This window comes from Saimiri boliviensis, chromosome 2 (genome assembly GCF_048565385.1).
Source record: "Saimiri boliviensis isolate mSaiBol1 chromosome 2, mSaiBol1.pri, whole genome shotgun sequence".
NCBI lineage: Eukaryota > Metazoa > Chordata > Mammalia > Primates > Cebidae > Saimiri > Saimiri boliviensis.
This window is the reverse complement of record NC_133450.1, coordinates 63,206,235-63,222,599: the sequence shown is the minus strand read 5'-3', so window position 1 is coordinate 63,222,599 and position 16,365 is coordinate 63,206,235. Positions and strand designations below refer to the sequence as shown.

The window sequence follows — 16,365 nt, the reverse complement described above, 5'->3', positions numbered from 1 at the left end:
TGTGACTGTATTGAAAACTGCAGGCAAGTGTAGCTCAGTGGTTTTGTGTATCTGAACATATCTAAATGTAGAAAAGGTACAGGAAAAATCTGCGTTATGATCTTATGGAACCGCCGTCATATATGTGGTCCATCGTTAACCAAAACTTCGTTATGCATCGCGTGACTGTATTTCCACAGCCTTTGTCTTGAATGATAATAGATGTTTTTTAATGATAATTGAGGGATACTGTTTTTTTTCTCCGCCCCCACCTTTTCTTAATGAAAGTTCCTCATTTGGTGTTTGTCAGATGTTTCCTGATGATTAGACTGAGGTGAGGCATTCTCAGCCAGATCCCAACTGACTTCAGTTCTGACTTTGGCATTCAGCAATTTTAGAATGAGGTCCCAGGCATTCAGCTCAGGCCTTCCCCACTGGCGGTTGATCGGGCAGCTGTGTAGTCTATGGCCTTGCTACCCGAGGTATGGTCTGCAGCCCAGCAGGCCCTTCGTTGAGCCCTGGGAGCTGTGAGTGACCCCACAGAGAGGCAGACGACAGCCCAAGTCCTGCCTACCCTGCCTCTGACCTACTTCCTCCACCACTGACTGCTTTAAGCAGAAAACAGCCCTCCCTGGCCACTACTCCTGACTTCTGCCCTGCCCTAGCCCTGCCTCTAGTCTTCCCAGCGCCATCACCTCCAGGGAAGATGCCTCACCCACCTGCCTCGCTGCAGCGATGCAGGCAACCGTAGCTTGATGTGGTACCTTTATGGTCCACCTGCAACAGGAATAAAATAGGGTGGACCACTGGCAAGACCTGTTGAAACAGTGAGGAAAGGGGTAAACATGGAGACACAAGACCTGAGTTAACCGGCCATGCTGCCTTCTCCAGAAAGATAAGGCCAGGATTAAACCTAGAATTCCCTCACTCCAAAGCCTGTGCTTCCATCACCATGCCAGTGGCCGGCCTGGGAATAGACCCCAAGTTTCAGAATCCTGGTCAAGTGTGTTTTCTCCTATCACAACTTTAGAGTCCTGGGTTAGGCAAATTGGAGAGTTCACAGAAGCAAATGGCTTTGGATAAACTGGCCCTCCCTCCTGGAGTCAGGAGCAGACTGGATTCTTCATGGACTTCGTGAGGCTTGGTGAGAGCAGCTAGAACTTCTAGCTGCTGGATTCATCCCTTTTATTACTTTGACAAAGAAGTCATTCCCACCTCTTTGATATCTAAGACCAGTCATTCAGAGCTGGTCCTGCTGCTGAGGAGAAATAGATTCAAGCCCAGAGAACCCTCCTTAAGATGGGAGGGGGAAAAAGACGGTAGGGGTGCAGTTCGGGAACCTTCTAAGGTGAATCCCAAGCAGGAGGCATCCCAGAGGGTACTGATAGCCAGCGGCTGCCTTTTCAGCTGCTTGGAGTAATGATAGAGTCCCAAGTCCCTTGCCATCCACTTCCCTGGCAGGGACCATAAAATCAAGAGTCCACCGCTGGTTCAGGCAGGGGCAGCGGCAGAGGATTGGATGGGAGGAGGGCTTTCGATGGGGACCTCAGGGGCATGGAATAATGGGCCTTGTGACATTTACTGGGGGTAGAGAGGACAGGGAGGTAGGTCAAGCTGTTGGTTTTTTAAAATCTGTGTTTAAAAAAATTAAACTGGGCTGGGCACAGTGGCTCACACCTGTAATCCCAGCACTTTGGGAGACTGAGGCAGGCGGATCACAAGGTCAGGAGATTGAGACCATCCTGGCTAACATGGTGAAACCCTGTCTGTACTAAAAATATAAAAATTGGCTGGGCCTGGTGGTGGGCACCCTAGCTACTCAGGAGGCTGAGGCAGGAGAATCGCTTGAACCAGGAGGTGGGAGTTGCAGTGAGTCAAGATTGCACCAATGCACTTTAGCCTGGGCAACAGAGCAAGAGTTGTCTCAAAAGCAAAAAAAAAAAAAAAAACTAAACTGATTTTTGATGATCAAAGTCATTCATGTTTATTGTTGCAAATTGATCAATAGTATGTTGGCGAATTTCTTTGTAGTCTTTTTGTGATAACTACAGATAGATAGGTTGCTACTTAATTGGTTAAGAAAACATTTGCTGCTGTAACAGATAAACCCTCCTATTTCTTTTTTTTTTTTTTTTTGAGACGGAGTTTCGCTCTTGTTGCCCAGGCTGGAGTGCAATGGCGCGATCTCGGCTCACCGCAACCTCCGCCTCCCGGGCTCAGGCACTTCTCCTGCCTCAGCCTCTTGAGTAGCTGGGATTACAGGCACGTGCCACCATGCCCAGCTGATTTTTTGTATTTTTAGTAGAGACGGGGTTTCACCATGTTGACCAGGATGGTCTCGATCTCTCGACCTCGTGATCCACCCGCCTCGGCCTCCCAAAGTGCTGGGATTACAGGCTTGAGCCACCGCGCCCGGCTAAACCCTCCTATTTCTAACTCAACAGAAGTGTATTTCTCACTCATATAAGTCCAATTGCATGGAGGAGGGTTGGGGGTGGAGGGTCATGCTCCATATGGTCATTCAGGGATCCATGCATAGGAAGGCTTCCTAGGTCGCTCTAGGGATTGACATCCAGATACAGGAAGCGGGGTCGTGGACATCTGAAAGAGAGCTTTTTCACCCCATAACACAAATGGAGTGCAGGCCTCCTAAGATGTCATGTTCTAAGGCTTATAGGACACATTCCCCTCCTGTCTTCCATAATAATTGTGTCTAGCATTTACTACTCCATGCTAATCACCTTCCATCTGTCTTGTCATCCTCACAGACACTCCAGGGGATGTGGCCACTGTGATTACCCCCATTTTACAGCTGAGAAAACTAAGGCTCAATGAGGTTAAGTAGCATGCTTAGGGTCATACCTGAGTAGGTGAGTGGTTGACCTGAGACTTGAACCCGGGTCCTTTGCTGAAACCCAGGACCCCCCGGCCTGTCCAGCCTGCCTCCCCAGGGCATCCTGAGGTCAGAGATGACCTCAGAACAGACAGACACAAGTCATGGCTGCGTTTTGCAGTGCCTGCAGTCTCATCCCTTCTCAAGCCAGAGTGGGACTTCGTGGCTTCAGGCCTCAGAACCCACAGCCTGCGTAGCTGACTGGCTTGTGGGATGAACTCTCTGAAGAGGAACCCAGGGAACTGGAGTGATTTCCTCAGGGATACGTTGTTGCTCAGAGCAGAACTGAGACTTACCCAACCTCTGTGCAAAGTGCAAGCAACCAAACAGGGTGGCTTCAAGGGGCTCAGTGGGAGAAAGGAGGCTGGCTTCTAATCTCATGACAGCCACAGACTTTACAAGTGACCTCCAACCATTTCTCCTGCCCAGGCTTCAGTTCTGTCATCTGGTAGCTGAGAGTTCTGACTAGATCAGTGTAGTTTCCTATTTCCAGGAAACTCTCTAGGGGCCATAGACAGCTGGGGGCCACCTTGGGGACAGTAGAGGGTCATGGCTGAAAGGACATGAGCAGGCCAGCCCTGTTGCTCCACCTTGAGTCAGCCAGAGAAGCTCAACTCTGTATAGGGTTCCCATTACCAAAGCCTTCCTCTGCAAACACAGATTTGAAGTCCACTGTTCTAAATGGTCTCTAATTCTTGGTATCGTACGTTTTTATCAAGTGAATTCATTCATTCGGTGGTTCAGCAAAATTTTTTTGACAGTGAGCGAAACCTAGGAACACCCAGTCCATGTTTTTAGGATGTTCACAATTCAAGTGAAAAACAAGCATTAAACAAGCAAGCATCTTGCAGTGTGATAAATGATATTCATTCATGCATTTAGCAAATATGTTTATTAAACACCTGCTATAGGCCAGGCACCACTGAGATGTCAGATACGAAGACTGAGCAAGAGAAGGTCCCTGCCCGAGTAAAACTTACATTCGAGTGGGGGAGATAAACAATAACAAGTAAACAGAAATGCAAAATATATCCCCCAAGGTGAAACGTGCAACTGGGGTAGATAAAGCAGGGTTGGGAGGTCTAGGGAGTGTTGGAAGAATTTGCTGTCCTGGGGCTGGGTGGTCAGGGAAGGCCTCTCTGAATTAATGTGTGATATTGATTTTCCCATTCTGCAATGCCAGAACTGGGGAGAACCATTACAAAGACATTGGGCCTAGTCAAGGAGGTCTTCAAGGAAGACTTCCAGGAGGAAGAAAGTGACTTTAAGTGGGAATTGTGATGGAGAGCGAGGGCCAGGGCAAGGCAGTGTGATGAGCCTCGTGCTGCCCCAGGGTTGCAGCACCAGCCACTGGCTTTCAATAAGAGCCCAGTCAACAAATGGGGGCCCGGGTGGGGCAGGGGGAGTAGTTTTGATAAGATGCTCCTTTCCTCTCCATCAGCGTCTGCAAACTGTGACCCTCCCAGCCATCTCTGGTGCACCACCTGATTTTGCAAAACAAGTTTTATTGGAACACAATCCATACCTATACTCAGCATCTAGGGCTGCTTATGTTCTAAGGACTGAGTTGACTATTTAGGACAGAGACCGTGTGGCCCATGAAACCAAACATATTTACTTTCTGGCCTTTTACAGAAGAAAATCCGCTAGCCCCTCTTTTAGACAATGCTTCTTCACTGTCACCCTGGCTGGAGTACAGTGGCACAATCATAATTCACTGCGGCCTCCACCTCCCGAGCTCAGTCTGTCCTCCTACCTCAGCCTCCAGAGTAGCAGGCATTATGGGTGCATTCCACCACACCCAGCTGATTTTTTTTTTTTTTCCAGTAGAGACAAAGTCTCACTATGTTGCCCAGGCTAGAGTTAGGACCTTTCTAATCCTGTGTGACCCAGCCGAGCACCCTTCAGCTCATTTTGATCTTAAAGAGAGCTTTCCTTCTCCAAAATCTCCCAGCCAAAGAAACATGCATAAAGCCCCACCCAGGGTTTTGAATTGTGATCGGCTACCCCCATAACTACAGATGGCAACCACATGTGACTTGGCAAAAAAGAAAGTAGAAATTGCTTAGGAAGCGGAGGCTGCAGCCAGCAGGGCTTTTGGATGCACAGCCAAATGGACGTGATCTCTGGTCCACCCAAGACAGATGTTCAGCTCACAGGAGAAATACTTTGCAGCTAGCATCCCAGTGGTGCTTCCTGAGGCCCTGATGTGGTCAGGGCTGAGCCCTGAGCCTGGGGTTCCAGGCTTCTCAGGAAGGAGAGTGCAGTCCTAACTGCCAAAATGATGGGCTGGGGCCCTGTGCGTTTAAACAATGCTTGAAGCTTGTGTTGGTCCATGAGGAGCTATCATGCCTGTATGGATATTTTCTCACGAATGTCAACAGCCAGAGACCCAGATTCTAGTCCCAGCTCTGCTGCTGATCAGCTGTAGGGCCCTGAGCAGCAGTGTCCTCACAGTGTGGTTGGACTAAGGCCGATGGTGTGCTCGAGTCGGCCCGTAGCAGCTCGTGGGAGCTCACTGTGTGCATCTCTGCCCAGCTGTGTTCATGTCAGCAGCTTGAAGTTGGAAGTTGTGGAAATATTTAGATCATGGAAATTGGCAGATGCTACAAATCAAGGATGATTTATATCAACTATGCAGGGGGCTGGAAAGACAGTGATGCAAGAGAGGCTCAGAGAGGGTTAGTGACTCACCTTGGCTCACACAGCCTCCATCCCTGCCATCCCAGGCAGGGGGAAACTATGTGTGCAAAGTCCTGGAGAAGGGAGTGTGTACTCAGAGGTCAGGGAATGGGCTGTGGTGCAGCCCAGTGAGATGTTATGTGGGAGGATGATGGAGGCAGCATATCATCTCAAGTTGGAAGATGGAAAGTAGAGGAAGCACCAGGAACCCTGGGGCAGCCCAGAAAGGCTTCTTAGAGGAGGTAGATCTTGAAGGAAGACAGTCAAAATAATAGGAACATGGGATTGTCAGCCAAGATTCCTCAAGGAAAACATGGGGAGAAGAGCAAAGGACCTTCCATAGCCAGGGGGTACAAAGCCGCAGTCCTGGGCTCCCTCGCTTCCTATTCCCCTCATACCCACATGGCCCGCCCTGAAGTCCCCAGACGTAGGGCCCTAGCTGGGCTATCCTTTGGCTGAAAGTCATTATTCCCTCAAGCAGGGTTTCTCACCTGTGGCCCTGTGGACATCTGGGGTGTCCTCTGCATCACATGATGTCATCAGCACCGGGGTTGCTGGCCCATTTTGCAGATGTAGAAACTGAGTGTGGCCAGAAAGGTGGGTCATTAGGCACAGCATTGTCTAAAAAATTAAACAAGTGCAGGCCATGAGCAAACCCGCATTCACTGGACAAAAATGACCAGAGGCCTCCAGGGTGCCAGTGGTATACTGCAGGAGGCCACCTAGGCTGCAAGGGAAGATGGGAAATGGAGTCTTTATTGGCTAAAAGTCCTGTCCTGGCTAAAAGGAGTTTATTTAGAATAGAGTTTGAAAATTGAGACTTGGGCGGGGCATACAGTGGCTCACACCTGTAATCCCAGCACTTTGGGAGGCTGAGGCGGATGGATCACTTAAGGTCAGGAGTTTAAGACCAGCCTGGTCAACATCACAAAAGCCCGAATCTACTAAAAAAAAGAAATACAAAAATTAGCTGGGTGTGGTGGCCAGCGCCTGTAATCCCAGCTACTCAGCAGGCTGAGGCAGGAGAATCCCTCAAACCTGGGAGGCAAAGGTTGCAGTGAGCTGAGATCGCACAACTGCATTCCAGCCTGGGAGACAAAGTGAGACTCCATCTACAAAAAAGAAAAAGGAAATAGACACTGGGCAGCGCAGGAGGAAGGGAAGCAACTGCGAGTCACACCAGGCTAGAACAGACTGTGCAGGCAAGAAACACAAGCCCCCTGGGTCGGCTGAATGTGACCCCAAAATCACAGCCCCTGGCAGGGCCGTGAACTTCAGCCTGGGAGGGTCCTAGGGACAGGAACCGCCTCTGACTCACGTCCTCTGTCTCCCTGTCTGCAGGCCCAGCCCTGGTGATCCTTGACCAAGTGCTGGTTTTGCCAGCCTCGGCTCCAAGAACAAGGCCAGGGTTTGGGGGAGGCGAGGGAGACACTCAGCTTAGGGGCAGAATGCAGGGGAATGCCCCAGAAACTCAGCCACAAAGATAAATTGTGTGTGTGTGTATGTGTATGTATGTGTGTGTATATATATACATACACACACACACATACACACACACATAATTTTTAAAACAATTTAGTGGTTTTCGGTATATGTGCAAGGTTATGTGACTAAAACTACTCCAATTCCAAAACTCTGTACCCATTAGCAATCACTCCCCATTCTCTTTTCTGCCCAGCTCCGGGCAACCACATGCTTTCTCTCTGTAGGTTTGCTTATTCCAGACATTGCATACAAATGGAATCATATCATATGTACAATATGTTGTCTTCCGTGGCTGGCTTCTTTCACTTAGCATAGCATCTTCACAGTCTATCAGTATCACAGCGGCCAGGCACGTTGGCTCACACCTGTCATCCAGCACTTTGGGAGGCTGAGGCGGGCAGATCATTGAGCCTAGGACTTTGAGAATAGCCTGGGCAACATGGCAAAACCCCGTCTCTACCAAAAAAAAAAAAAAAAAACTAGCCAGTCTCATAACCTGGTCTCAAAAAAATGGATAAATATCAGTATCACAGGATGTATGAGTAGTTTGTTCCTTTTCATTCCCAAAGGCTATTCCATGGTCTGCATGCACCACATTTTGCCTGTGTATCCACAAGTAATGGACACATGGAGCTGTCTCCACTTCTTGGCTATTGTGACCCATACTGCCATGAACATTTGTGTGCAGGTCTTTGTGTAGAAATATCTTTTTGTTTCCCTCGGGTGTATATATAACTAAGAGTGGAACTTTGGGCTCATGTGACAAGATAAGTACTATTTTAATGCAAAAGTCATGATGAATAAAATATTCACTTTTTTTTTTTTTTTTTTTTGAGATGGAGTCTCACTTTGTTGCCCAGGCTGGAGTGCAGTGGTTTGAGTGATTCTTGTGCCTCAACCTCCGGAGTAGCTGGAATTACAGGTGCAAACCAATTTTTGTATTTTTAATAGAGACAGGGTTTCCCCATGTTGGCGAGGTTGGTCTTGAACTCCTGACCTCAGGTGATCTACCCACCTCAGCCTCTGAGAGTGCTGAGATTACAGGCATGAGCCACCATGCCTGGCCTTCACATTTTTGGCTGTTTGTTTGTTTGTTTGTTTGTTTTTTGAGATGAAGTCTCACTCTGTCGCCCAGGCTGGAGTTCAGTGGCACACTACAACCTGTACCTCCTGGGTTCAAGCAACTCTCCTGCCTCAGCCTCCCGAGTAGCTGGGACTACAGGCGTGCACCACCACGCCCAGCTAGTTTTTGTATTTTTAGTAGAGACAGGGTTTTACCATGTTGACCAGGATGATCTCAATCTCTTGGCCTCATGATCCACCCACCTCAGCCTCCCAGAGTTCTGGGATTACAGGCATGAGTCACTGCGCCTGGCCTTCAGATTTTCAATGAAGTCAGGCTGTCTGTTTTAGGATCCTGTGCTACTGCCACAGGAGTGGTCTTTTCCAATCAGCCTGCAGTTCCCAGCCCACATACGTTTGTGACAGCTGACAATAGATAGCAAACAGATTGGCAGCCAGATTTTAGATATAGTCATTGTTTCTTTTTTTTTTTTTTTGAGATGGAGTTTCCCTCTTGTTACCCAGGCTGGAGTGCAATGGCGCAATCTCGGCTCACCGCAACCTCCGCCTCCTGGGTTCAGGCAATTCTCCTGCCTCAGCCTCCTGAGTAGCTGGGATTACAGGCACGTGCCACCATGCCCAGCTAATTTTTTGTATTTTTAGTAGAGACGGGGTTTCACCATGTTGACCAGGATGGTCTCGATCTCTTGACCTCGTGATCCACCTGCCTCAGCCTCCCAAAGTGCTGGGATTACAGGCGTGAGCCACCGCGCCCGGCCCTAGTCATTGTTTCTTGAGTGTAGCACATTCATTAACTTTTTCCACCTGGTTCAAAATATGAGAGGCTGTTTTGATAAACACGTCTGGGGCACAGAGTTTTCCTTTGGCCTCAGGCCTCGCTGTGGCTTTGACCACCTGCCCCATTTCAGTTAATCCTCGAACATCCTCAGGCACCTCATTCTCCAAACTCCCTGCCGAGGAGAGAGGAAGGAAGGAGCTGGGATTTGAACCTAGGTCTAGGATTGGAGACCCTGCCTTCACACTGCGCCTTTCAGCAGTGTAGCCTGTAGTTGCCCAGAAGGGTCAATTTAGGTCTCTGAAGTCTTCTCTTCAGGGAGGTGGCAGACTCACTGTTACCAGGACAGATGTGAAGGTGCAGAGTTCACTATGAAATTTGGCAACCTGGGCAACATGGCGAAACCTCATCTCTCCAAAAAATATATATACATAGAAAAATTAGCCAAGCGTGGTGGTGTGTGCCTGTAGTCCCAGCTACTCAGGAGGCTGAGGTGGGAAGATTGCTTGAGCCCAGGAAGTGGAAGTTGCAGGTGAGCTAAGATCAAGCCACCGCACTCCAGCCTGGATGACAGAGTGAAACTCTGTTTCACAGGCGGGTCACTGTGGCTCACATCTGTAATCCCAGCACTTTAGGAGGCTGAGGCGGGCCAACATAGTGAAACCTCGTCTCTACCAAAAATACAAAAATTAGCCAGGAGTGGCGGCGCATGTCTATAGTCCCAGCTACTCGGCAGGCTGAGGCAGGAGAATCGCTTTAACCCTGGAGGTGGAGGTTGCAGTGAGCCAAGATCACGCCACTGCACTCCAGCCTGGGTAACAGAGCGTGACTCTGTCTCAAAAAAAAAAAAAAAAAAAAAAAAGAAATTTGCTTCCTCTCCTGGAAGTGCTTGCCATGAGCTACGCTGAGGCAATGGGAGGACCATCGCTGAGTGAAACACCCCCATGGGCTGCAGGAACTTGCCACTCAGACCTCTCCATGTCCCCAAATGAAGCCATCTGTGAAAAATTTACTTTAAAGCTAAGACTTAGAAAAATAATTTGGTTCCCCCAAGAAATAGGTATATTTTTTCTTCATGGACAGTGAGAATGTAACTGATTGTGCTTTCCTCTTTGCTTTGGCCAGCAGGAAATTCAAAGCCAAATTTGCTGCCGTAAAGAGTAGTTGTGTAGCTTCTTGCTTATTTGTTGTTGCTTTTTTTTTTTTTCTTTTTTGAGAAGGAGTCTCACTCTGTCACCCAAGCTAGAGTGCAGTGGAAAGATCTCAGCTCACTGCAACCTCCGCCTCCTGGGTTCAAGTGATTCTCCTGCCTCAGGCTTTCAAGTAGCTGGAACTACAGGTGCCAGCCACTATGCCCGGCTAATTTTTCTTTTGTATTTTTAATAGAGACGGAGTTTCACTATACCGGCCAGGCTGGTCTCGAACTCCCGACCTTGTGATCTGCCTGCCTTGGCCTCCCAAAGTGCTGGGATTATAGGCGTGAGCCACTGCCCCCAGCTGACTGTTTATTTGTATTTTTATGTTTCCTATGGTATCATCCCTCTGGTAATTTATATTTGTCCTGATGGTTTTCAAATTTTTACTTAGATGTTACTGTTTTATCAGGTATATTTCCTGATGGTCCCTAAAATCTTTGCGAACCTGTCAAGAAATACACTTTTTGCAGGAGCTATAAATTGCTTGGCCTGTGCTTGGATGATTCATCTCACCCAAAACAAAGGTGGCAGCACTAGCATGGGTTATTCTGGGGCCACATCCAGAACTGGTAACCCCCAACTGAGTCTGGAGACCTTTGCCTGAGCCTGGGCTCCCTTTGCTTAGAGGAACTGAGAAGTGGGCTGGGTACCAGGCGCGGCCATTCCCACACGCAGAACTGCTCGCCCAAGCCTCATTTCTCCAGTGCACTTGCAGAGGCTGGCCACAAGGCCAGCTAAGCGCCTGCAGGAAGATTCTGTTCTGCTCGGAATTCTCCACGCACAGTTCTAGCCTTGGGCTTTGCGTTGCCAAACGGGCTGTCTTCAGAGCCAGCCAAGAGCACACTGGGAAGGCATCTTTCGGACCCCACTTCCACCCTCCTTTCTGCCATCGTTCCTTTATGGAGTGCCCTCCACCTGCCATGCCAGGCGTCTGTTGCTGTCTGGATGCTCTGAGCCCTGTGAACATCACCCTCAAAGGCAGCAGTAATGAGTTGATACTTCCGGGGATCTTTACATTTTAAAAGAAGGCCTTAGGATAGGGCACTGTTTAACCCCAAAATAGGAAGAAGACTGAATGGTGACATTTCAGCTCTCAGAGTATCCGGGTGAGGGAAGAGGTTTCTGTTTTGCAGGTGGGTGGAAGATGTATGCTTAATGGGGACAGAGAACCTTCCCAGAACCCATGAATGCTTCTGGGTGGGTCTGCAAATAAATGTGATGTGAATCTGACTGTCAAGCAAGCAGCAAGGAGCAGTTCATGGGGAGGGAGGATTAGGAAAGGGGAAGGGGTCAGGGTTTTGCTCATCCCAGCTGAGGGCACTTTCTCAGTTCCTTCTTCATAAGCCTGGACTGTTTCTCAGACCTTCCGAGGAGGCTGCTACGTGGGTCTTCTCTGTCCTGAGAGTGAGTCATGAGAGAAGGAACATTCCTCTTCCAGGGATCGCCACCCACACTCAGCAAACCACTGTCCCCTACCCTGGGCAGAGAGCATCTCACAAGGAGAGCCTGGAACTCATCTCCCTCTGCCTCCTTCTTCTTCCCAGGGAAGCCCTATGGGGCGGATGACTTCCTGCCTGTGCTCATGTATGTGCTGGCCCGCAGCAACCTCACGGAGATGCTTCTCAATGTGGAGTACATGATGGAACTCATGGACCCCGCCCTGCAGCTGGGGGAGGGTGAGTCACCACCCCCAACCCATCGGGTGCATTGCACATCACCAACTCAGCCATACCACGGCCACTCCAGGTGGCCCAGTAGCACCTCCAGGATACCAGACTCATTGAGCTCTGGAGCTATGAATGTGAATGTGAATCCTACACAGGTCCTATCTGGCAGGAGCTCACAGATTAGGAGAAAAGATGAGCCAGTCGAGACTGTGCCACCTCCATGTAACAAGTGCTGGAATAGTTGGAAGCCCAGAAGGCATGGGAGCATGTTACCCAGACTGTGTGGTCAGGGAATGCTTCTTGGAGGAGGTGACTTCTGAGCTGAGCAATGAAGGACAGATAGGAGCCAGCTGATAAAAAAGGGAAAAGGTTTTTAGTGGGAACAGCAGGAGCTGGTAATGTAAAAGATGGGGTGAAGTGGCATGTAGTGCTCACAGTAAGTCTGACAAGAGAGTGATGATTAGTTCTTAGATAGGGGTGGTCCCAGGCCCCTTACTCATAAGCCCTGGGTCAGGACCTCTCATCAGGGGGAGGTTAATGATCTGGGTAAGAAGCCCTGCACTCCCCAATAGGATGGAGGCAGAGGTGTGGTTTGGTCCACCCCACGTTCAGTTTCCCTTCCCCTTTTCTCCTTCCCACCACATCCTCCCACCCACTTAGCCTCAGCAGCCTGTCTACCAAGAATTTTCTGAGGGGCAGCCACCCAGATACCAGCTCTAATGGAGCCCTGACTTCTCCTCTGAGACATCGGCCTCAAAGGATGGAACCACCCTTCCAGGCCCTGAGGGTCCCCCTCGGGCTTTGTGGTTCTTGAGATGAGCAGACTTTGTCTGCATCTGTTCGCATTTTTTTGCATGTTCCAGTCTCTGGGGTGATAGTTTGATAAGATAGTTCTGTGAGTTGTTGACAGCTCAGGGGAGCGTGTTAAAGCCATGACATTTGCTGTCATATATAACTTTGACTTGTGTCACTGGGACCTCTGTATCTACCTTTTTCTTCTCTTTAGTTAAAAATGTCCTGCGGCCGGGCGCGGTGGCTCAAGCCTGTAATCCCAGCACTTTGGGAGGCTGAGGCGGGTGGATCACGAGGTCGAGAGATCGAGACCATCCCGGTCAACATGGTGAAACCCCGTCTCTACTAAAAATACAAAAAATTAGCTGGGCATGGTGGCATGTGCATGTAATCCCAGCTACTCAGGAGGCTGAGGCAGGAGAATTGCCTGAACCCGGGAGGCGGAGGTTGCGGTGAGCCGAGATCACGCCATTGCACTCCAGCCTGGGTAACAAGAGTGAAACTCCGTCTCAAAAAAAAAAAAAAAAAGTCCTGTGATTGGAACAAGTAGTCTCCCAGGCGGTCCAGGTATTCAAGAGAAGCCAAGGTTTCCTTAGCCCAGTGCAGCCATATACTCATGCATCTATTCCTCTATCTATCCATATAGCCATCTATCCACCCACCCGTTCACTTTCCCATCCATCCATGCATCCAATCCTCCATCCAACCATCCAGCCATCTACCCGTCCCCCCACCCATCCATCCATCTGGTCATCCACCCACCCATCATGAATCCATCCAGCTATCCACTCATCCACCCACCTACCCACCCATCCACATATTCACTCATCCATCCACATATTCATCCACTCATCCACATATCCATCTACCCATCCACCATTCATACATCCACCCACCCATCTGTCATTTATTCATCTATTCACCCATCCACCTACCCATCCATCCATCCATCCATCCACCCACCCACCCACCCATCCACATATTCACCCAGCCATCCATATAACCATCTACCCATCCACCATTTATACATCCACCCACCTACCCGTCATTTATTCATCTATTCACCCATCCACCTACCCATCCATCCATCCATCCATCCACTCATCCACCCACTCCCCTACCCATCCACCCACCCATTCACATATTCACCCAGCCATCCACATAGCCATCTACCTATCCACCTACCTACCTATCCATGCATCCACTCATCCACCTAACCACCTATCCATCTATCCATCCATCCACCCACCCATCCAAATATTCACCCAGCCATTCACATAACCATCTACCCATCCACTCACCCACCCATCCATGCATCCACTCATCCACCTAACCTACCCATCCATCCATCCATCCATCCATTCACTTATCCATCCACCCACCCACTCATCTACCCATCCACCCACCCATCCACATATTCACCCAGCCATCCACATAACCATTTACCCATCCACTCACCCACCCATCCATCCATCCACTCATCCACCTAACCACCTACCCATCCATCCATCCATCCATCCATTCACTCATCCATCCATCCACCCACCCATTCATCTACCCATCTACCCACCCATCCACATATTCACCCAGCCATCCACATAGCCATTTACCCATCCACTCATCCACCTAACCACCTACCCATCCATCCATCCATCCATCCACCCACCCACCCATCCATCCATTTATCCATCCATCCACCCACCCACCCATCTACCCACTTATTCACCCATCCACCCACCCATCCACATATTCACCCAGCCATCCACATAACCATCTACCTATCCACCCACCCATCCATCCATCCATGCATCTACTCATCCACCTAACCACCTACCCATCCATCCATCCATCCATCCATCCATCCATTCATCCACTCATCTATCCACCCATCTGCCCATCCACATATTCGCCCATCCACCCACTTATTCATCCACCCATCCACATATCTATATACCCATCCATTCATCCAGATATTCACCCACCCATCTACACATTCATCTACCCATCCACATATTCATACACCCATCCACATATTCATCTACCCATCCACTTCCTTACCCAGTCACCCACCCATTCGTCCACTGTCCCATCTATTCACTCATCCGCCCGCCTACCCATCCACATATTCACCCACCCACTCATCTACATATTCTCTCAACCATCCACATATTCATCCACCTATCCACATATCCACCTATTTACCCATCCATCTGTCCAGCCACCCATCCATCCATTCACCCATCCACTTACTTATCCATCCATTTATCCATCCATCCATCCACCCACTTATCCACCCATCCACCCACTCAATCACATATTTACCCAACCATCCACATAACCATCTACCCATCCACTCACCCACCCATCCATCCATCCACCTACCCATTCACTCACCCATCCATCCATGCATCCACTCATCCACCTAACTATCCACCCGTCCATCTACCTAATCATCCATCCATCTACTCATCTATCCACCCACCTGCCCATCCACACATTCACCCACCAACACATCCACATTCACACATCCACCCATATACCTATCCACCCACCCTTCCACATATTCACTCACCCACCCATCCACATAATCATCTACCCATCCACTTACCCATCTACCCCTCCACTCATCCACCCACCTATTCATCCATGCCAGACACGTGGGCTGTGGTGTAGGACAAGACAAAGCTGATAGCCTTGTGCGAATGAATGAATGAATGCCTTATTCTACACCCCACATTTTGGGACTTCTACCTCCTCAGGCTTTCATGGGCCTTCTTCCTTGGTTTCCCCAAGGAAGAGAAGCTCTCAGCATGCACACAGAAGAACCACAGGCATAGTGGCTGAGCAGGAAAAGGGCAGGGACATGCTTGGGCCAGCAGCCCTCTCCTATGGATTTGCCACCCTCCACCCCAATCCTGCCATGGCCTCCTGGGATCCTTCTTCCTGTTCCCAGCCGAAGGGATTTGGGTGAGAAAGATAGAAGTTCTTGAGACCAGAGAGCATGTCAATTCTGGGCTACTTTAAGTATTTGGGGGACAAGCCAAAGTACAAAAAAAAGTTCATAAAGGTCTTAAACAGTTCCTAGATCCCGACCAAGGCTGCCTGAATGCCCTGCATCCAGCCCTTTTTATCAGACTTGAGGCAGAGCCCCCCACCCCACCTCTGGCACCATAGGGAGGGCAGAGGGCACACTGTCCCTCCTGGCAGCCCTGTCTGACCACAGCAGTATCAGACCTTGCCCATGGCAGCTCGAAGGGCTGGAGGACAAACCCACACCACACTGTGCACACCAGCAGGTGGGGTGAGTGGCCCGGGTTCCTCCCTGCACCTCTCTCTGCCCTACTTCAATAGCCAGGGTACGGAGGTCACAGCACCTAGGACAGCCTGCCTCGCAGGTGTTCACCTCTGGCACCAAGATGATCTTAAGGCTCTCCAGCTAGCACAGGGGCTTCCACCTTTCAACAGCTTGGAACCTTCATCTTCGTAGATCTGGGCCCCAGGGCAGAGGGGCAGGGGGGAGGTGGTGTCTCTGAGTTCCCCAGCTTAACCCTTCTGGCTTAGTGGGGTGGTGGTGCAGAGGTACCTGATCGCCTCAACCTCTGCAGTACAGGTGAGGAGGGGGACTGAGGCCCCACAGAGCTCAGAGATGCTTAGGGTGGGAGGTGGGGGATTCCCAGAATCCCCAGAATCCTGGGAACTTAAGTTGCTAGAACCTAAGAGAACTAACACAAAGTCGAGTGAAAAGAGCAGTTTGGAGGCTGGATTTGGGACCCTGCTCTGCCTCTGACTGGCTGCACACCCTGGGCAAGGCAC

The 16,365-nt window shown here is 49.8% G+C and overlaps 1 protein-coding gene across 2 annotated transcripts in view; it reads left to right on the top strand.

Moving 5' to 3' along the window:
* Positions 1-16,365, top strand: part of RIN3 (Ras and Rab interactor 3) — a 184,338-nt gene that overhangs the window by 153,990 nt on the left and 13,983 nt on the right. For both annotated transcript variants that reach the window (XM_074393455.1, XM_003939845.4), the window contains one exon: positions 11,638-11,769. In XM_074393455.1, the coding sequence (XP_074249556.1) occupies positions 11,638-11,769 (132 nt within the window). The remainder of the gene's footprint in view (positions 1-11,637; positions 11,770-16,365) is intronic.